This window comes from Pagrus major, chromosome 23, assembly GCF_040436345.1.
Source record: "Pagrus major chromosome 23, Pma_NU_1.0".
In the NCBI taxonomy this organism is placed as follows: Eukaryota; Metazoa; Chordata; class Actinopteri; order Spariformes; family Sparidae; genus Pagrus; species Pagrus major.
Genome location: NC_133237.1, coordinates 15,553,605 through 15,576,714, shown reverse-complemented (window position 1 = coordinate 15,576,714; position 23,110 = coordinate 15,553,605). Strand labels below are relative to the sequence as shown.

General features: G+C 45.7%; 1 protein-coding gene across 1 annotated transcript; it reads left to right on the top strand.

Moving 5' to 3' along the window:
* Window positions 1-3,391: 3,391 nt before the first annotated feature.
* pdgfab (platelet-derived growth factor alpha polypeptide b) lies at window positions 3,392-23,056 on the top strand. Its single transcript, XM_073493661.1, has 6 exons — window positions 3,392-4,108; window positions 5,291-5,387; window positions 9,617-9,751; window positions 10,952-11,142; window positions 19,054-19,180; window positions 20,648-23,056. Exons 1-6 carry the CDS (start codon window positions 4,049-4,051, stop codon window positions 20,659-20,661), a joined length of 624 nt encoding a protein of 207 aa, XP_073349762.1. The 5' UTR covers window positions 3,392-4,048; the 3' UTR covers window positions 20,662-23,056.
* Window positions 23,057-23,110: the final 54 nt, after the last annotated feature.

Below are 23,110 nucleotides of genomic sequence, written 5' to 3'. Positions count from 1 at the left end.
GCTATCTTTTTATGGTTCCCAAGCGCAGTGAAGTGTGAGATTCTTTGCTTTCTTTGCAGGCTCAGAGTTCAGCTGCACTGGGATCAAGTTGAGATTGGGATATGGATGATAGTGTGTGTGTACTTACTGTACTGAGATACCAGGTCTTTTGCTTTTAGTATATCCAATAGGTATCAGGACTGTGTCACATTATGAATAATAAAAGATAATCACAGAAAAGAGACATTTTAAAGGTGCATTTAGGCAGAAAATGCTTCACTGCAAGTAGAAGCCCTGCATTCAAAACTTGAAATAGTCATTATTTGGAAGAAACTCCCCGTCAGTGTTGTACTTTTATATCTATGATGTTTTTGGTTTAATATTACTAGTACATTAATGTGTATGGGGGGTTTCACTAGTTTATAAGTAGGATTAGAAGTACATTGGGGTCCTGGTTCCCTACAATATTGTTGCAATATCGATTTTGAGATATTGGTCAATATATAATATTTTTTGGTAAGTGTTTGATTCTGTCGCCCAGTCGGTGGATTTTGAGGAGGTTTTGAGGAGATTACAAAATATCGAGATACAGTGTATATATCGTGTATCACCATATAACCTTAAAACATTGTGATATCATGTGTCTGCCTGCTCCTACACATGGTTTCACTGGACAGGAATGGGTTTGAAACACTGTAATCTGAAGGGTAACTAAAACTGTCAGACAAATGTAGTGATGAAAAAATGGAATTACTCAAGTGAAGTGCAGATATCTCGAATGTACATTCCAACACTGCATTTAGGCAGAGCGAGGAGAATGGTGTATTTAAGGCCTTTATTTACTGTAGTTTTATTGGGTCTTTATTAACTCAGGGATTAAATGTCTGGTTTCTTAATTTGCTATGTAGTATTCTTTATGTATATGAGGATTTTGTCATTAAACAAGACCAAACGATATAGCAGCATATTTCAAAGAACAACAGATGAGAGGATACCAAATTAAATGTCCATACAGGTATTGTAACAAGACCTTGCCTCATTTTCTGCCCTCTTAATCTTCATTAGTTTGTTCTGATTATAAAACAGATCTAAACTACACTCAACTGCAATTTGAAGTAAAACCTCCCTGTTCCAGCTTTAATTTATTTTTGCTCCCAAGGTCAAGACTCCCCAAAATGATCGCTCCATCTCAGAATGGAAATAGATGATAAGAACAGACAGACCTCATCCCCCAAAGGCAATGCAACTCATATCCACCACATTCTTAGGAAATTTCCCCCCTTTATTTTCCTACACATCTCTCACTGGGAACTATGTGTGGCCCAAGGGGGGTTGGACTTGGGGGGGGATACAGGAGTCATCGCCTCACTCAGAGAATGTCCTCTCCGCAGCGTCTTTATGGCGAGATTTACTGTGCAGCAGCATCTATAAAACCATTTAATGGGGTTAATGTTGTTAGGTACACAGACTTCGGTTGCCAATAAACATGTTGCCTAATATCTCACACAGAAAAGGAGGCAGAGAGAGAAACGATTTCTAGTCTTGTTTCAATTTCTTCTTCTTCCCCTGAGATGTCAATCTGTCTTAAAGCAACACATTAAAGGGACAGTTCAACCCAAAATCAAAAATACATATTTTGTCTCCTACCTGTAGTGCTATCAATCCATCTAAATTGTTTTCATGTGAGTTGCCACATTTTGGAGATATTGGCCGTAGAAATGTCTGTCTTCTCTTAAACATAATGGAACCAGATGGCACTGGCTCATGGAGCTCAAAGCGCCAAACAAATACATTTAATTGATTTGGGGTTGAACTGAAAGAAAGACAAAGGAAAAGGAAAAACGGTGGCGCATCATCCTCACCTGCTAATTTTTCCTTTTACTCACTTCTCCTCCTTACATTAAAAACAATCACTCTCTCCTAGACGTGGCCTGCTGTCTCACCCCATCCTCTGACTCCCAGTTTCCCACCATAATGCGAAGTGTACACTGACAAGAAGCATGATTCATGCATCTTGGTGAGGGTGCACATCCAGGCAGGGAGGCTGACCTGTGACGTAACCATGACGACACGTTTGCATTAACCTGATGATGATGAACCTGCCTGTCACCGGCCAGTGTTAGTCATTTTCCCAAAGCATCACATACGTTAATGTGCGTGGTTACTCATGCAATGATCTGAGCGGCGCAGAAAGTTTTTAAAATAGGGGCAACGTGTCACATGAATGGCTTTAGCAGAAGGACATTTATTATAAAAATATGACATTTTACAGCACTGGTGCCATCCTAAAATGAACTTCATAGGCCTATTAAAATAGTTACATTAATTACTCCACCAGCTGCTGCAGCGCTTTCTCCATGCAGTGTTTCCAGCCACAACGTCCTCAGGGTGGCCTCGCGCTGTGTGATCCAGTTGAACGGACAAGGTGGAGGGCAGACCACCTGGTTCGCTGACCTATGGCACCCTGCTGATTGTCACCTCTGGCTGATAATGTGTGTGTGCTCGCCGTCTGTGTCTGTGCTTCTGCAGGTATGTCTCGTTTATCAGGCCCGGAGGCGCTCCTCCCAGACCTCCCAGCACAGCACCGAGCAGCCTCCAGCTTCCTCACGACGAGTTAAGACCGGTCTGTCGTTAACCTGCCGTAAAGTGGTTGCTTCCTGGGTCCCAAAGCACGTGGGTGTTAATTGGTTGAGACAGCATTGGGTCATTGTCATCATGTGTGTCATCATGCTTACATTTTGCTTGCTTTGGATAAATTTACAGACATTTTCTTTGTGCCAATAAGTTCTAGATATCCACACATGAAATATAAGTGGGTTATTCTGCATTAAAGGAACAGTTCACCCAAAAATAGAAATTCAGTTATCTTCTACTCAACTCCATGTCGAGGGAAAGTCAGGTGAAGTTTCTGGAGCTTCACAGCAAAACAGCGTTGCAGGATTCTCCAAAAAAAATTGAGCAGATATCTATGAGTAGATAATGACTAAATTTTCTTTTTTTTTTTTTTGGGTGAACTCATCCTTTAAACTCAAATGCACAATGAGAGCGTTGTTACTATTTCATCATCACGAGACATCATGAGTTACCAACATCATCATTATCAAGATAATGTTACATTTTTGTTCAATTTTCTCCCAGTTTGATCACATCATGAAAATCATAAAACATCCTCAGTGATTTATTATAATTACTGACTTCCTCCACCACTCATTTCTCATTCCATCACTTCCCTGATTGTTCCTCATCCTCATTCTTTCTCTCTCAGTTTGTCCCACTGGGTTTTCTGCTGAAGGGCACACACACACACACACACACACACACACACACACACACACACACACACACGGGCTGAGAGGGGGGGAGGATGGGGACATACTCTTGAGTCTTAAGTCATCCAACCAGCCAACCAGCTCCCCTCGCTGAATAGATGCACGATCACCGAAACGCGAGGGGAGGCGCAACGGGCACGGAGCTGCTGGCTCTCTATATCCAGCGGCTCAGAGGCGCTCTGACTCCATTCACTACACAGTCCTACACAGCTGAGGACCTGTGCAGACTGCTGCAAGACATGCTCTGGAGAGCACAGCACGGACAACTTTCTCCCACATGAATTTCTGAGAGGATCTTCTCGTTTGGATTATATTCTTTCAGGACTATTAAACACTAGTCGTGCGCCTTACGTCTGCGTAATTCCAGCAGATATATCAAGATAAGTCGGTGAACTGGGCTGAAGTTTGAAGCCTGTCTGATAGAGGGTGAAGGACAAGTGCAATGCGCGTCAGGCTCGTCTCCTGGGATTGTCCCACTTGCGCCTGAGGAGCTACACGCCACTCGCAGAGCTTGTTCAAGAGGACGCAGTCCAATGTGAATAACAAAGAGTCCACTTCCAGCCTCTCCAGCTTTCTCACAAGCAAGTGGAGTCTGACAGAGCCGAGCTGAGCTGCTCTGACACCCTGCTCTTCTCTCCCCGAGGGGATGGTTGTGGATCCTGTGGGGCCAGGAGCGATTCTGCGGCTCCTACAGAACAGCACCGTTTTCTTGTGCGGGGTTAGATCTAAATTAAAGGGAGATGAGAGCCGCACTTTGTTACTTCCTGCTGTGGACGACGTACCTGCTGGCCACCTCTGAGGTAAAGTTACCAGGAGTCCGCACAGGCAGAGAGGTGCGGGGCTGCTTGGATAGACTGTGTCCCCTCTGGGTCCATGTCATACACAGCGGTGCGGGGTTTGGTTCCCACAGAGCGCGCATTTCTCCAGCAGCTACACCGCAACTTGATGTCCAGACAAATAAAACTACAGAGCAATACGTTTTGATTTAAAGCATGTAATTAGACTAGGAGGTATGATTATGAGCTTTCATAATTTATAGCAATTCATTTAAATGAACTGTGTCTGTTCCAAAAAAAACAAGAGAAGAAAAAACAAAACTAAAGGTTAGACTGAGAGGCTATTTTAAGAACAGTGTGAATAAGTGAGCAAACAGTTTATCAGCTGCAGTCTCCATGAGGGCCGGTGACTACGCGCTTTTGAGAACCAACATCGCGTCTGCACTTGGACGCGTATCGCAGTTATTTTTGGCTTTTGTGCCAAATCTGTTTGTAGCCCGAGCCAACTGGGCAAACGTTTTGGTTGGGCTAAGCGCTTTCATGGGAACCGCTCCGGGCGATATAAATAGCCACTGTTCCTGTAAGGCTGCGCGGTTTGCTCAGCTTGAGGTGCCTGTAAGACCGCAACAAGTGCAAAGTGTGGCGAGATGCCGCTCACACGGACAGCGTCTCCCCGATCGTTCCAAATTCCTTAAGAAAAAGTGACGGTCTAACGTGTTTCGCCTCGTCGTAGAGTAACACTTTGAGTAAAACAACAATAAAAGTCATCTGTGGGCTCTTTGGAAACTATTTATTTATTCGGCAATATATTATATTACCACAATTTCATTTTTAATGATGGGTCTCCCGACAATAAAATAGGGTTTACACTAGAATTACCTGGCAGCCGAACTAACCAGACATTACTAATAAAAATGTCTGACACATCATCCTTCAGGTATGCGACTTTGCAAGCATAGCTTCCATAAAATTGCATAATTTCTCAAAGGGGTTCGGCACATCCTTCTCTCCATGTGTGAGGAGGAGAACGTATGGGACTGATGTGCTCGCTGTAGCTGGCACATAGTTGCCAGACTGTTCGAGCAGTGATCCTTCTGGTGTTTGTTTGAGCCGTTTATTGATTACAGACAAACAATTAAGACAAACTGACCCGACTCATCCCTAACCTTCATCTCTTGTTTGCTTTCTCTCCCCTCCTCCTTAAAGGAAGTGGAGTTTCCCCAGGAGCTGATAGACAGACTGTCCCACAGTGAAATCCACAGCATCAGCGACCTCCAGCGGCTACTGGACATTGACTCCGTAGGTAAATTCTGCCTCTTGATACTTCTATCAATAGCCACTGAGTTACATTTTTTCAATCCTGATGTCATGGATGTTGTTCACATGGGAGACTGCTGTTGTTGATGTAACAACGGTAGTAACAGCTGCAGCATGATTACATCAGCTGGGCCTTTATTAGCTGCTCCATTGTTGAATCATAGTTAAAGATAGGCTGAGTATTACCTGCTTTGGGGACTTTGCATATATTTTTGACTTGTGATAGCTTCAGGATTAGGCCAAGTAATTGTTACATAAATTCATTTAAAGGTCATATCCAAAATAAACATGAGTGGGAAGCCTTTAAAACTGCAATATGTTCAGTGTCTTTGGTAAAAAACCACTGATAATATGCAGTCATCAAACATGTGAACAAATATGAATAGTTGTTTTGGCACATTCAACTGTGACTGAAAGTTATGGCCCCTGAAATCAAGCTCTGTGCAGCCCTGGCGTGCACAATAATGCAGTAACCTGTGTCTTACTGTACACATGTGACAAATATGGACTTTCACTGGCAGACATTTACTTGCGCATATTCCTTCAGCTGCTGCAGTAAACTGGCTTTACAGCAACCAGGCTGCCACAAATGTTGCCCTGTAAACAGAGCCAGCGGCTCGCAGGTCAGGCGGGTTTCCTCAGCTTCAGGTTCTTGGAGGTGCTGCTTCTACTGTGGCTCAGACCACCTTAGATTAAGTTACAGGGGTGCGCTGGAAGAAGCTGTTTGCCTTCACATGAGCCTCTATTTACACAGGCTCTGGCTATATATCAAATCCAGGGTTCTCTCCTAAAGATTTGTTGATGGTAAAAGGTAATTACTAAATTTGCTTTAACAGCCCCAAATGATGTAAGCTGTCCCTGTTGGTCATAGCTCATTAGCAACCTCAAAACTTATATACAGCAAAGCTACATAAAGACTCTCTGTAGAACCTGATGGACGTATCAATTAGCATTAATAGCCCTACATCATTAGTGTGTTTAATTCATTAATTCACAATTAAACCAACCTGTAGTCCACAGCAGTGGTCGCACCAACTCTACGCTGAGCCCAGAATAGATCCCTGGAGTGCCTCTAGCATGAGAAGAGGTGTTTATAATTGAATTAACATGTCTTTCTTCAAACACAGGAATGTTTTGCAGGGTAACAGTAGTAGGCTGATTATTATTACGAGGACATAAATCTGTCTGAGGGCCAGCATGGCGGCCTAGGCAAGCCCATTAAAAGACCTTTTGACGCCAGCCAGAGGGGTATTTTCAGAGCTTTTGTTGCGGACAGCCAGGACAGTAAAGCTACCAGTATAGGCTGAACTGTACATGGCATCGCATGACAACCAGGGAAGGAGACAGGAAGGGCTAATATGATGTCCATTTAAGCCTTTACACATTGGCACCTGGAAGATCTAACGAGATCTGATGTTATTTTGTTTTAGCATTTAATTGATCCAGAGAGAGATTATTTTTATGTTGTACTTGGTTGTCTGTCACTGGAAGGATGTCTTTATATGATTCAGCCTGTAAGAACTTATCTGTCAGGATCACAGGGCAGGCCTGCAGGGCTTATCTGCGTGTTTCATTTAGTACAACTTGCATTTGTTTTTGCATGTCTATGTGTACACGTCCTGCGAGGATCGTAGCTTCAGCTCTGACTGACAGATGAGATGACCCTGCAGAAGTCTGTGGATGGCTGTCTGGCCCCTGAGGTGCTCCTTGCCTCGCTTTTCCTCCTCTCTATCCCTGTCTCCCTCCTCGGGCGGCCCCCCAGCCTGCCTGCTCTTATCTCTCTCAGTGAAGGACTTTGACAGAAAAGGGAACCTGACTCTTGGCATGGGGCAGAGGTGGAGTGGAGGAGGGAGCAGGAGGATTCTGGAGGTTGTATTCCTGCTGCACTTCACTCAGAAAGGCCGCAAGTTGTTGTGCAATGTGCTTTGTTTCTGACAAGCTGGCAGTGTGTTTACCTCTAGTACAGTTGGCAGCACTTGCCTTACAAACAACCTACCTGCTTTCACACCCACAGGGAGGAACGTTTGCTCATATGACCTAAACTGACACTTTGTGAACTCACCCATGCAACTGTTGACAATAAAGAAACAAGGAGGAGAGACGGACAGAGAGAATTATGGAGGCACTTATTACAACAAGTCAACAACATGTTGGCTATTTGTACAGAAAGAGAACAGGTGGAGTGAAGGGAGGGAGCCTCAGCTAATGGGGGGAGTAATTTGCGAGTCATGAAAGCCTGATTCATGGTGAGAGACTGTCTCCTGTCCTCTTTTCTCTTGTCTCAGTTTGACGACGCTCCGGGCGTGCTATTACTTCTTAGTCACCTGGAACTGAAAGGGGAGCAAACCCCTCACTATAGTTTTCCACCAGCTCCACCTTTCTCTTGATTTCTCTCGTCTTGCCTAATATTTTCCTGCGTCTTCTTGCGTGATCACTCTGATCGCCCTCTTTCCCTATTTTCCTTGTCCCTCCTTTCAGTGTAAAGAAGAAAAAAAACCAACAGAAAGGTCCTTTTATTGTGCTGAAAAGAGGACTCTGCAGTCTATAAAGGACTTCTTTATGTCCTCCCTCCCTTTCTCCTGTCAGCTTTGACACAAACTGTCTCCGAGTGGCCACCGGTGCGACGCCCTCCCTCAGTCCCTTCCCCTCCTGACAGGGGGGAGATGAAGAGAGGGAGTTCTGAAAGTGACCTGCAGTTTTAAAAGGTTGTTGAGAAGGAGAATCTACCTTAAAGTGCAGACAGCGTAGGCAGGTGTGTGTTCCCACCTATATGTCATGCACGCCAGGCCTCAGCTGCAGTCAACACTTCCTGTCTTTGGACCTTTTGGTTCGGGGTCACCGGCTGTTTGACTGACTGCACGACAGGCCCTCCACTCTCACTGAGGAGCAGACCTACAAAAAGAAGGCATCAGAGAGCAAATAATCCCAGAGGTGGACCATGTATAGGTAGAGGAAATCCCTTCAGATGACTCTGGTCAGAGCACAAAGGAGCTGGATGAGTGGAATGTGTTTGCCTGTGGCTAAGCTTTGTTGCACTGGTGTACATTGGGTTTTAGCATGAGAGGATTTTGTGTAGTCATGTGTTTATGTTAAGTGCACAGGTGGAGGATTGTGTTAGCCAGATGGGTGGGTATATGCTGTACCTACAGACAGGTAGACCCACCCACTTAGCAAACACTCTCAGACTCTGCTCTTTGGGAAAGGGCAGTATCCTGCGAACAAGCTTTATCGTTTTACTGCTGCTCTGGCACTCTACTGTAACCCACCTCATATTCTGGGTGGGGACCAAAACAAGCAAGTTTTTATCAGATGACCATGACTGTGAACAAGCTGAGCTGGCTATATTAAACTGGAGTTTGGGGGAGCTTTAAGAAGCTACCAGTGCAGAGCAACGTAACATGTACTTTTCCAAGCCACCGAATGATTGAAAAAGCAAACATTTTCAGGTAAATGAGAGACACCAAACCACTAATTAGGTGCAGGGATAATGGTGGCTGAGTACCACCTGTCAAATGACCACTTTAGTTCCATGTGTGTCTGTGAAAGCTGGTTGTTTTTGAAGGAGCAATGCTGACTCACCTAGATACTTCATATCCTGCTGGGAAAGTTCAGCCAAAGGAGTGAGTGAGGCTGACACACAAAGCTTGCAATTACATTGAGGTCTGTGTAAAACTGTGTCTCCCGCCTGTTACCCGGTGTACTCTGGACTGTTTACCTCAATTTGTGTCATCATCAGCAGTCGCCCTCGCCTGCCCGCCAACACGTTGAAGGGAACCCTAAGCCCTTCAGGGAATTAAAGCATGTGTTACAGCACAAGAGCCAGAAGGAAGTTACCATCTCATTGTGGTTGTGTGACTAACCGACATATTGTTTGTTCTGGAAGGGAGTTGAGGTCAGGGTTAGGGGGTGACATGCAGCCTTACGGTTCGGGTTAGGGGGTGACATGCGGCATTCCGGTTAGGGTTAGGGTTGACATGCGGCCAACCCTCACGGTTAGGATTAGGGTTAGGGGTGACATGCGGCTTTACAGTTAGGGTTAGGGAGTGACATGCGTCCTTCTGGATTAGGGTTAGTAGTTTACATGCTGCCTTCTGGTGTCATTCAACACCGTTTAATCAGCAGCAGTGGTCTCCTGGTTGGTTTATTGGTTGAGTTTTTGTTTTTGTGTTTTCTCTATGTGACATTATTAATATGGCTGGCTTCTGTTTCGACGAGGTACGGGAAACGATGTCATCGAGGAGCCCAAGCACCACAAACACCACAGCCACCATAAGAACTACTCCCGCCATCCTGGTTACTACAATGACCTGAAGAGCTCCCAGCTCCACAGCCGGCGCAAGAGGAGCCTCGGTAAGACTGAATGAACACTATATGCTTCGCCGTGCAGCTCAGGGGTTGCATCATGATTACATTTGGCAGTATATACATTACAACTTGGCACGAGTTATAACAGAGTCATGATGCCTTTAAAAATAACCTCTGTCTTAAATATGAGTTCCCAGGAGATGAAACCGATCACTTTACACTAATTCCAAACAAAGCTAATAGTTAGTGGCTTTTATACTGCCTTTTTTGTGGATAAAAGGAGCCCTAATGAAGACATCTACCCGGTATTTATGGCAATCATGGAATCATGAGAAAAAGCAAGACTGGTGTGTGAGGTTGAAGAGGACGTCTGACACGAAGCCTTTTAATTGGCTGGAGGCTTGCAGATCTAAGACACACGCGTCAGGAGAGAAATATATCCTTGAGCGTGGAAATTCCAGGCATTCAGTGCTCAAGTTGCAGCTCGCCTGGGCTCTCAGTCAGATTTCTTCATAAAACGCCATGCGGTACGATATCTGATCGAGGCGTGTAGAATGCCATGTCGTGTTCGATGTGTGTGTGTGTTAAGACTGGCTGTTTCACATCTCTCCCAGCAGCTTATGACGAAGTGGCTGGTTGCATTTCATGTATGTGCACTGCATCATAAGTGTATGATACTGTATACCGTTTTGGCAGCTGTTCACAAAAGCCCTCACGTTCTGTACATGATGCACATATCATCTTTACGACATAATGGTATCTTACTGTACACTCTTTAGGTTTGAGTGCCTGTCAGAGCATTAAATCTGAGCTGAATGCTTACTGCCTTCCTCTTTTCACGACGGCCAAAAGGGTCAAAGGCCATTATTAGATTTCCCACCGGCGGACATAAAGGTTTTCTGGCCTAGTCACGCCGCATTAACCCCAGTGAGGGCTCTGAACAAAGGAGCAGTCTCTTTCTGTCTCACCGACTTGATCCCAAAGCTCCTTAGCTGATATGAGATCAGCTTTTTGGATAGCTTGTCCTCTTAACAGCCTTAAAGGCGGTTGGGTGCGAGCTGAGGTAAGACGAACAGCTCCCACATCAAGTGAGTCATCAAATAATGAGCAGTGAAGGAATGCGTGAAGCTGCAGCTGGGAGCAAAAAGGACGGATTACAACAATGCATGAGCACGCGTTCGGAAAATGTGTCACCGAACGCTCACGCAGACCATTAACTCGACTCCTCCCTCTCTTCTTTTCCAGTGGAGGAGGCGGTCCCGGCGGTGTGTAAGACGCGGACGGTGATCTACGAGATCCCCAGGAGCCAGGTGGATCCCACGTCGGCCAACTTCCTGATATGGCCGCCCTGTGTGGAGGTGAAGCGCTGCACGGGCTGCTGCAACACAAGCAACATGCGCTGTCATCCTTCCCGCAAGCACCACCGCACCGTTAAGGTAAGACACACACACACACACACACACACACACACACACACTCCTACAGTAAAGCTTGTTGACTTGCTAAAAAGCATGCCTCATTACTGCATTGCAAGGTTAAATACATATGTCCGCACACAAATCTCCACCACTTTCCCTCTCACCAGGTAAGTAAATCATATGTTAGGCGAGGTTGGGTTAGCCTGCCTTCCTCCACTCCCTCTTCATATCAATCCACCCCTCTCCTCTGAGCCTCCTTGGCCCATACCCAGATAGTGGCCACCTTACCTCCGTTGCCCCCTCTCCTCTTCTCTCTCCTGCCATTACTGCCGATCACCACCCTCTTTTCTCATCACTCTATCCCATGTTTGGAGAGAGGCCAATGGCGACTGTGCCAGGACAGAGGGAGGGAGGAAGAAAAGGAGAGAAAGCGAGAGGACTGGGAGGGAGAGGGTTGTTGGCACCTTCGGCCAGGACATCTGTTGAAGGGTTGACCGGAGAGGGATGCTCCTGGCAGATACAAGACAGACAGTGTCCTGTATCTTGAGAGTGTCACTTGCTACTGCACAGCTATTCCTCTGCTCTCCGTTTGTTTGGCCCTTTGTCTTCTCTGGAAGCCCGGAGGAGACGAGGTGACATAGAGAAAGAGAGAGGGATTAAAGGGGGTTGCACTGTTCTCAGAGGCTTGTTGGCATCGACAGCTTGAAAACACGTCCTCCTGTTCAGGATCAGTGGAGACACCGTGGCTGGGGCTGAGTCGTATTTCTGCTGTATTTACACTACAGCCTGTTAGCCGGTGCACGGCTCTGTTTGGAGGTATGGGAGTTATGTGCTCTGTTCTCTAAGAGCAAGAGACAAGCGGGGGATAAACAGGATAGCCTGGAACACTCTGACTGTGTGTCTCTTCTCTTTAATCATCGTGATCTTGCCCGGCCATGGGCACTGCCGGGACGCTGCTCCTCCTCCGGCTCTTCATGCAGGGTTTTAAAGATGCCGGCAGTAATAAAACAAATACCAACCCGGCCTGCTGCTGCCTCAACACTGGCTGGGGTCAGGGAGATTTCAGTATGGATAGGAGGACACTCTCCTTGACCTCCTCATGGAGTAGGGACAGTAAGGCTGCACTAACAAGACGGGCATTGTAGGGCACAGAGTTTATGGTCAGAAATGCTGACTCATAGTGTGGTAAGAGAGTCAAGCTCTGATATACAGCACAACCCTGTGTGTCTGCATGCAAGCTTGTCTGTCTCTCGGTGTCTATCATCCTCAATAGGAGCTCTGTCTGCGATCACAGCGACGGGGACGGATGGAGAGACACTGACAGGACATTATAAAGCTTGATTCAGCTATTGCCGGAATGTGGTGATCCATGCGACTGTGTCCGTGTCCCCCTCATGACACCGAGGACAAAATGAGCACACAGACCGGAGATGGACCTTCAGGCGCGGTGGGCAGGGTTTCACTCAGAGGGGGGTTTTTCCGTGCGGTGCGAGCCGCGGGCGAAGGGGGCTTAGAGTATCCCTGGAAAAGGTCATCCGTCAGGGCTCGCTCCGGTCAGGAGACATTCACCACATTGTGTGTGAGAAACATTGTCTCATGCCAAGTTTTTTTTCCCTGTGTGTTAGTCTGAATAGGGGTTCAGTTTGTGCTTCTCCCTCCATTTATTAGAAAGCTAAAAATGTTGCCCGTCTACCCTGGGCTTGACTTGTTTTCCTTCTGCTGGCCAAGGATGGGAAAAGAACACATCCACTGTGTTTCTTTCCATCTCATGCCACTATGCATTTGTCCAAGTGCACCTTTATTTATTTATTCCCCCTCTCTCTTCTGTTTCTCTCCCTCTTTAACTTTTTTTTTCATGCTGTGGACCCAAAAAAGAGAACGGGTCTGTGCAGGCCCTGTACTGTACAAGCCTGTCCTGTTCGGCGGCGGGGTAATAAAAAAGGCAACTTAAAATAGGATTAGCCTGAGGGAGGAGAGGGCCAGATCTCAGAGTCACTCTTTCTTCTTTCTAGGTCTCCCTTTCTCCTTCCTTTCATGCACTTAAACTTCTTTAAACTTCTGCACTTTTTCTCATTTTTCTCATTGTTGATTTTGGGTTTCCAACATGCCTTGGCGTTGGAAGGAAGTTAGGTCTTGCCTCTCTTTAGAGATGGTTCAGTCTTAATTAGAGAAGTGAAATGAGAGAGAAGAAAGTTAGGGAAGCAGACAGATGAGAATTCTTAATGAGTTTTTATGTATTCAGACTCTATCATCCCAAACATTCCTGTAACTCCTCCCTCATCCCCAACCCACCTCCTTTTGCACTTTCAATGACACCGAATTCACTCCCCCGATCCCAACATCTTGGCTCTCCCCTTTCTTTTCCATCGAAGTGATTCCTCCACATTTCATTACTCCTTTCCTTTCGCTGTTTTATCACAGAAGGCTGGCAGAACTTTTTTGTTTTCATTTTGTTTTCGTGTCATAGTGTTCTTAGGGTTGTAACAGTATGATATGATATGACATAAAATTCAATCTGAATCAGTAAATCGTTGGCATTTTGATGGAACATCACAAATTATCTCCTTGTCTCCTGTGGTTGTTTATCTTTCATCCCTCTCTCTCATATTCTGTCCTGTCTTTGTTCGCCTCCGTCTGTTCTGCCTCCTCACATCTTTCTCTCTGTCTGCTGACGGCTGCAGCTGGACTCAGTATTTCCTGATGGTTTTCTCAGTGCCTTTGGCTCCGAGGCTTGCTAGACGACTCATAAAACAACTGGTGATTTTTGGACAGGCAGAACTGAAGAGACTGTAAGGTGTCTGTTGGACAGAAAGAGAGTTCGAGGAAGTGCGCTTTTGCATTCTTTTGCACATTAGTCTTTGTGCGTATGAATGTGTGTGAGCCTCTCTGTTTGCTCTTCCTATGGGGCTGATTAAACAGCCCATGACACAGGCAAATAATGGAGCTGTCAGTCATCCTCTCACTCATTAACTCTTAAGGCTTCTGCCGTCTGTGAGGTCATTCACGAACACACATGAGCAGATGCAGAAATGAATACACATATTTATGATGACAATGCTTGCTTTCTTAAAGGGGCACTGTGCAGTTTTGGGGAAGGAAATTCAAACTCAGAATTTTAATATTTACAATATCAATCAGGTAATAATACATAATCAGAAATATTGATCTATTCCATAACTGAATAAACAAGCTGTTTTCAGAGGAAAAAAAGGTCCCCGGAACACTGTTTGAAGCTAGAAAGGTGGCAGGGTCCGCCAAATATAAATGATTATTCAGTTCAATCAGTCATGAAAACAAAGTTCACAAAGTTGGTTCATTTAGTTTGTTTCAGCACATAAAATCAGCCAGTGAAGATCTTTCAATTCTGATTAAAATATCTTCCCACAAAAGTCCCACAAAATGAGTTAAAAAATGGCTAAATTACAGTATATGTGCTGTAAATGGTTTATACATTTTCTAATTTTCAGGACATTTGACAAAAATAGAAGCAAAACATGAGAGTTAACCCTTCTGACGTGCCTTAATTGGATCAGTATCACATAATTTGCTTACAATAAACTTCACTTTGTCTCATTTGGTTTGGTTTAGTAGCTGGAAACTTTTGATGGTCCTCGAAGCATCGGACAAAAGTTTGGAGAGGTCGTAGAGGGTCGTCAGCGCACATCTGTGTAAACCCAAGGAGGAGGTTGTTTTTCTGTGTGTGTGTGTGTGTGTTTGAGCGCTCCATGCGATGCTACGTAAACTCCCCCACCGCAGCGCAGGGGCAAGGCCATTTGTGTGAAGCGGCAGCAAGAGGAAGACGGGCCGCAGACTAATGAAGTGTTGATGGCTGCTGGATCAAAGTGGAGGCTGACAGAGGCCAGGCGGATATAGCCACAGTGCTGAGTGTGGGGGTCCACACATCTCCCTGCGCTGGCCCTGGCCCCGACCCCATCACACACACACTGACAGTTACCTCAGCGACAGTGGGTCAGGTCGGGGTGTTGGGGGAAGCGGTAGCTGTAGCCCTGCTGTTGTGTGGGACCCTGACTTACGGGGTGTTTCATAAATAAAAGGCAGTGTGATGGTGATACAGTGAGCATGATTTATGATCGTCTGAGGGGTCCCGTGGATTACGTGAGGGGAGGGGGCAGATGGGAATGAGGGGCCTCCCCGTTTGAAGTCCCGTGCAGCTGTGAATTATTTTCCCTTTGATTCACTCAGATGAAGAAGGGTGAGGGAGTTTGTGTGTGTGTGTATAGATGTGTGTGTGTGTGGTGTGTGTGTGTGCACGGCGGGGGTTGCGGGGCGGGTCAGAGACCATGGGAGCGTCCCGACCAAGCCAGAAGCCGGAGAGTTTGGCTACTGCCACGCCGGCTGGAATGCATCAGCGTGAGCGGGGGGAAATCAGCAGTCGTGTTTTAATCATATTTTACTTCATTTCTGTATTTTCCTTCACTCCTCCTCTCCTGTCCTCCCTTTCACTCTTCCCGTCTGACTTCATCCTCCCCCCCTCCCCCCCTCTTCTCCACTCAGTCCCCCTCAATCCTGGAGTCTGATTGTCTGTTATAGCTGTTCACTCCCTCCTCAATGTCTCTCTCCTGCAACATCTCCAACTCTCTAATTTTACCCCCCTTGTCAGTCTCTGCCATTTTCTCTGTCTTTGTTGCTCTCTCTCATTAAAATCTTATTTACCTTTCCCTCTTTTTAAGTGCTCCATGATGTCTTTCTCATCTGCAACTCTGTGTTCTGTAAAGTCAGGAGTAGGTTAGAGGAGAAGAAATAAGTGGAAAGATCACACATCTGTAGGTTCTTTGATATGTGATAGTGCATGATAGTTATATACTCACATCTGGAAAGACATTGTTGTGTGTGTGTGTGTGTATGTGAGAGAGAGAGAGAGAGAGAGAGAGAGAGAGAGTGGGGTGACAAGAAGTCCCTTTTTGGCTTAACAGCCTGGCGAGTGATGTGATAAATGCTCTCCTTGCTTCCACTCTTCTCCAGTGATAACCCCTTCCACCAGACGAGTGTGCGAGAGTGTGTGTGTGTGTGTGTGTGTGCGTGTGTGTGTGTGATGTGGGGTTGAAGCAGAGGGCAGCAGCAGGTTGTCTTCGTCTGATGTTTAGGCCGCGTCTTCTGTGGTTTGCTCTTGCTCCCTCTGCAGATCATCTTCTTCTTGTCATTTTTTCTTCCTTTGATTTCAAAAAACAATCAGACAGACAGATTGAGATACAGAAAGCCTCTTTACGTCCCTCCTCCTCCACCACCTCTCCTTGCATCTCAACAAGAGCTCTTCTGTATGTGTGCCTAATTTCCCTCCTGATAAATGAATTCCCACCCCTCCGTTCTCCAAACACACACATACATCCTTGTTTATTTTTGCTAAATTCTGTCACTGTTCCAGTTCACGATGGCCCGCGGTGCACATCCACATCCCCGTCGTGTTTTCCTTGGAAGGCTGGAGTAAAACTTTCCCCCTCCGTCATGCTCTCATCAGCGCTTCGTGTTCAGGGAATTCCCAATTAGCCCCGACTGGGACAATCGGCTTCAGAGGACAAACCGAGGGGGTCGCACTTCCCAGAGCCCCCTGCCTCACCCCAACCCTCTGGATCGGATATCATCCCACAGCCGCTCGGGGGACTCTTTCTCAGGGCCCCGGCTTTCGAGGGTTTGATTTATACAAAGAGAGTGTGGGGGCCCCTCGTCTTAGCATGGGGGTCTCTTTTTCTGATGTGTGTTTTATGTGGGAAGCCATTGACTCTGCGCCACTGATCGGAAGCCGGGGTTCTTTTGTACAGAAGTGGCTAAAAATGGAGGATGGGAGTGTGGATGTAAAGTAGAAAAATCATAGGAGCAGAGATAAAACAAGAAACAGGAAACAAGACAGAAAGAGAAAGAGAGCGTTTGACAAAGTAGGCAGGCAAAGATTGATTGAGAAGTATTGTTGCTAGGGTTAGGGTTATAGCATTTTCACAGACAAATATGAAAGTGTGAGTGTGCTTTCGTGTGTCGTAACTCCTGCAGGGAGTGTTTTTAACCCTGCTGTGTGAGGGGCAAGGAGACAAGTCTACCACTGGGCCTCTCATCAAGGGGGGGCATCACTTTATACTTCTGTCAGTAGCTTTTTGTTGGGCAAGAGGAGTTTGTGTGTGTGTGTTAGTCATTCGGATCAGCTTCAGTAGTAAGAGTCAGACGTGGCAGAGTCTTTTGGCTTCTCTCTTTCTTCCCTCCTTTCTTCCTTCCTTCCTTCCTTCCTTCCCTGCACGATAACAATAAACCTTTGATAACTCTTCTATCTATCCTGTATCTCTTTCCCCACTTGGTAACCCAGAAACTAATGGTTAATAGGTAACACATGAATGTCATCTTATGCTAGTCATGATCATGGTCAGTCCCTCCCACCCCTTCCTTAAATATCCCCCTCTGTTTGCACACACACACACAGACACACACACACACACACACACACACACACACACACACACACACACACACACACACACACACTCGTGTAACCCTAATGAGAGTGATGGTCCACCTTCCTGCTCTGGCCCTTTCACCCACTGTCTCTCTCTCTCTTTCAGGGCCGATAACACCAAACACACCGCCGCTAACCCAGACACCATTGTCCTCTGTTTGCTCACCGCATACCTCCTCTGCTTGCTTACCCTCTTTTCGCTCCCTCTCTTCTTTCTCCTTCTCGCCACGGAAAGAAACTGTCGCAAAGGAGGTGAAAGGCTGGCAAAACTGTTTTCCCCTCGCCAGATGACCCCCCAGCTATTGTTACTACACTGACATGAGCCGTGTGTGAATGTCAACATCGCACTTTGTTTTATCAGACGGCGATTGGTATGTTCGTTTGTCTGCATGACTAATTCGCTGCCGAGAGCCTGCCCTGGCGGCGTGCCACCACAGGATAGAGGAAGAAAGCCTCTCATCAGTTTTGGGCTCCTCCGTCTGTGCGTGTGTGAGCCTCAGCCGTGTTGTTCATAACGCCAGAGAGCGCTGGGAGATTGTCGGCCAATATCCTCTCTAGTGACCAGGATGATAGGTGAAGCAGGGGGATATTGTTTCCATGTGGCCCCCGGGCCCTCGCTGGTGGATGTAGAGGTTACCTGCCCTTGGCACTCAGATCAGAGAGGGGAAAAAGCATGCGGCCACCTCCCCTGAGTTACACAACAAGATCATCATAACCTCCACGCAACCTTCCCTATTCAGCTTTCATCTAAGCTTTAATCAACATAGCCTATTCATAACCCTCCGAGGATCGGCCCTTTTCATTACTAGCCGTTGGGTGGGAAGTGGAGGTCAGCCCTGTTGTGTTAAACTGAGAGGGTGTTAGCTGGACTAAAGGATAGGAATTCCTGCATGTGAAAATTCGTCTGCTTTCTGGGGCTCTGCTGCTTAGATTAGACCATGTAAACTTTTTCTTTCTTGCATGCACATGTTAGGCAACACTTTCCCTAAGCCATGAAGAAGAATTAATGTGGTTTAAAAGAAGACTACATGTCGGAACAAGGCGAAGGACTTTAGGTGTGTGTCTGTCTGGATGTGGATGCTCCAGGCCCGGAGCAGGGGAGGGGGGATCTCCTAGCCTCTCTTCTCCTGCCAGGGTAAACCTTCCCTGGGCTTTAGGGCGTGAACCGCTCCCCCTCCTACCCTCCATCTCTCCTCTCCGCATTGTTCGAGCTCGCTTTGACAGGGTCATACACTCCATTCAGTATTTACACACCTGATGATCAACAGCCCATAGAGCACGCAGTGAGCAGATGTCAATGCCTCTGAGGAATGCTGCCGAGGCGAAGCTGTTTTTTATGAATCAGTTTATGAAAGAGTCATCAGTCACGGTGCTACGCCTCTCGATGCAAAGAGCGCGCGCAGTCACCGACGACACACACATGATGGAGAGTCGTGAGCTGGCTCTAACCTCTCCTCTCTTCCTCTCCTCAGGTAGCGAAGGTGGAGTACGTGAGGAGGAGACCCAAGCTGAAAGAGGTCTTTGTGCGGTTAGAAGACCACCTGGAGTGTGTGTGCACGTCACAACATCATGTGGCGGAGCACTCAGATGCAGAAACAGGTAAATTCAACCTTCACGGCTACTGTGTATCATTGTTACGTTATCACACATGGTGTTGCCTTTTTGCAGAGAAATCACTCTGAGGCTGAGTCCCGCCCTCATCCCTACATCATCATGCTTTCCTGCCGTCTGTCCCTCTCTGTCTGGCTTGCACTGGACGACCTCTTTCTCTGATTGCCTCTAAACAGGTGGACACACCTGCGAGGTGGCCCACTATTGCAAAACTGTAAAGCTTGTGTGTGTGTGTGTGCGCCTTGTGAGGCGACAATGTGTATGTGTGCGTGAAAGTCTGTGTGTTAAGGGAGGGTGTCCAAAGGCTGCTTGGCATGACAGCAGTGCCTTGATCTGAAGCCTTTCTCTCCCTGGGAGCAGATAAGCGCTGTGATGTGTGCTGATAAGGCATCTGAAGTATTTATAGTGTGTCATATCTTTGCACTCTCTGCTTCTGTCCCAGGGCTGTTGTGCCTCTCTCTCTCTGTGCCATAAAAACCCTGCTTCTCGCTTTTAACCCTCCTTCCTATCCTGACTTTGTGTTTTCAGGCCACCGTAGGTCTAAAGGTAGAAAAAGGAAACCAAAAAAGCTAAGGCCCAGCAAGGATTTATTGGCAACATAATAAAGTTGCACTCATTACCCAAAGTCCACTGGAGAGCTGTGAAGGGAACAGGTAGGACTTTGGCACCGCAGCGTCCTCTCACCTTTTGGCACTGCACTGGTCCAATCAGGGCACAAAGAGGGCCTGCCAATCACCGTCACCAATCACATCACAGCCAATCAGTGTGAGAAGAGGGAGGGCTAAGGAGTACCGTGCTTGAGCCTCAATGCTGCATGCTGATTTTGTGGCCTGCTGAGCATGCACAATACATACATGTGCTTTGTGTCACTTGCGTGTGTTTGTTTGCACTGTTTTTGTTGTGTTGTACAGTAAGAAAGCACCTGCTGTACGTCACTGTTTGTTTCACTGCTTATCATCTTGTCATCACATTATTTATTGTCTTTCTTCTCTGCCTGTTACAATAAGAGTTTTTTTCAAGCTCTGTTGTCCACCTCTCTTTGGGCACACCAAAAATGGCACACATATTTTTAATGGACGTAATGATGTCTGGATGTATGGAGGAGTAAACCTGCCAAAGTCCGAAATAAAGAAATAAAGAAATAAAGAAATAAAGAAATGGCTCAATATATAAATGAATATGCCATTAAATGCAAATATAATGTTAATTTATTTAGTGATCCATTTACATATTTCTTTATTTATTTCTGATTTGGGCAGGTTCAGTTCTCCATATGGACGAACGTGATTCAGAACATTGTGGGTCTTGTGTGTGTTGTCAGCTTGTTTGAAATGCATGAAGAAATTAATGCAGTTGGGCACAAAATGCAATAATCTCATTTGATTTGTTTTCATGAAACCCATGCACTGTGCCTGTAAAATTATGACACTAATCTCACCTTTTTCTCTCCTACAGTGGACGTGAGGTGAGACCAATCAGAACAAGGGACTTCAGCGTGGGAGGGACCTAAACAGAGGATGCCACCAACAGGAGGCCTGCTCTTTCCTCTTCCTCACCGCCATGCAACCTTTGTTTAAAAAAAACTTTTCTGTAAAGACGAAAGACTGACAAAACAGACAGAAATAAATAAGATGCCAAAGGTGCTTTTTCTTAAAAAAACAAAAAAAAAACAGTAACAAGTGATGATGACTTCCTCAGTGGTACGCCAGACAACTGAACCTGCTGAGGCCGCTGATAAAGAAGAATAGAGAAAGAGCTGTAAAAAGACGCCGAAGGGAGACGATGAAAGGGATTTGTGTTGAACATTTACCAGACTTTTGTTTGAACGAGATGCACAACAGAAACGGCTAGGAAACGGTTGGAGTGAGCTTTCATGGAAATCTGATGCTCGGACTCGAAAAACAGCGGTGGATGTTCCTCCAGCTGGGCAACATAAAAGTGCCCTGCCCTGTTTGAATGACTCTTACATACACAGGAAGAAAGAACAAGCGAAATAGGAAAAACAATGGAAAGAAAGAGACAAGTGGAGGTGGTTTTTATTAAAGACTCTATGGAGTATCAAACATTTTGAGTTTTGGGATGTTTGCTCGAAGAGGAAATCTTCTGTGAGACCCCTGCTGGTCCACCACTTGCTATGTACAGTTCAATTTGAGAAGGAAGATGCGCCGCTACTTACAAACTATTTATACGTGTGGACGTTTGCTTTCAGTCTCTTCCAGTACCAAGAAAGAAAGAACAAAAAAGATGTTTTCATGATTTTGGAGGAATGCAAGAGTTCTGTGTGGTCCGGTTCTTTGTAACCATCAGTATCACAATCTCAATGTCTTTTTTTTTTTAGTCAATGTTATTCTTGTCATCCATGTTTCTTATTATATTACAGTATATCTGAATGATGTCAAGTCTTGTATATGGTTTGGATATATGTTTGCAAGGAGGAGATGTGAGAGTCAGTACAGGAAGATGCTTTATTTTTGTTATGAAATATATTAAGCTTACTTATATCCAAGCAGGAATTATGTTCATTTCTTTTTGTTGTGGTTGAATTCTTGTATTTAATCCATCGGAAAAGATGCAAAAGTGTGGGCAGGGGGAAGAAAAGAAGGGGGATACAGGGGCTCAAACATGGCAACTTCATAGTGAATGTCTGTACTGCAGCTTACCCTACAGCCACGAGAGCACTGCCTGATCCTTTATGCTACATTTTACAGAAACATGAAAACAGCACATTAAAGGTGCAATATGTAAGCATTTTTCATTTAAACATTTAAATATTAGTTTTGATGTTGTGTTGTAAGATATCTACTAACGTTAGCATGCTAACCAACTAGACCCCAGCAGTCTAAGGCTCCTGTAAAGACCAGCACTGCCCATAGCTCTTAGCTCACAGTCTGGGCATACTTGAGTCAGCTAATAAGACCACTAGCTACATGGCTAACTTAGCTTTGTTTTGAGTATAAATTTAACAGGAGGCTTACATATTGCACCTTTAAAGTGTCTTCATACCAGTCACAAAAAAGAAAATGTTAGAGCTGCTCTGGTGTGCATGTAAGCCTGTACGAGGTGGGATAGACATGGTGTGTGTGCGCTCACACACGATTTCTCACCCGCATGAGCCTATTTTTCACCCATATCACTCCAACATTGATAAGGAAGATGCCCGCCCGCCCGTCCTGCTTCACAAGCACACATGTTGTGCCTGCAAAGAGCAAAGTCCACCTTGAAGAGTGAATGAGTGAGCGAAGCAAATCGACAAGTGCATGAATGGGCTCCTTGTGTAGCCAGGCTTTACTCCTCTGTTGACAGGAGAACAAATGTCCGATCACTCCACCCTGTGATGGTGCTCACAGGACAGATGATGATGAGGTGGTCTGAAAACAGTGCGACGGCGCTGGCCCGAGCCTGAACAATTACTTCCTTACCAGTTCCTGTAAGAGTGATGAATGTGTAACCAGGCCAACAGAGTACAAAAACAACAGTCGTCTTCCACCCTGTGTTCAAATGAGGAAGTCTGACGGAGATTTTTCTAAAGGCGACAGAGTGAGTCACTGTGAAGTGAGTCAAGTGAAAGTCAAACGAGGAAAGGTTTGATTGAAAAATGGCTGATAATCAGATCTCTCTCACACACTGGTGCTATATTTATAAAGCTGACGTTCCATCACTGTTCGCGTTCACATTCACATCAGTGTAAGAGAAGTGTTCTCACTGAACCAGGGACCACACTTACTGTAGAGCTAAACGCCTTCACGCTATCACCAAGCCTTTATTATTTTTTCTGTTGGGCTTCCATTGGACAAAGACAGCAATAATCATAATTTATCTATTTATGTTTTCAACAATAAATATATTTCTGCTTATGAAAATGTTCACTGAATGTTGAGTCCCATAATTTTGTTTGCGTTGTGTCTCAGGGATGGTATT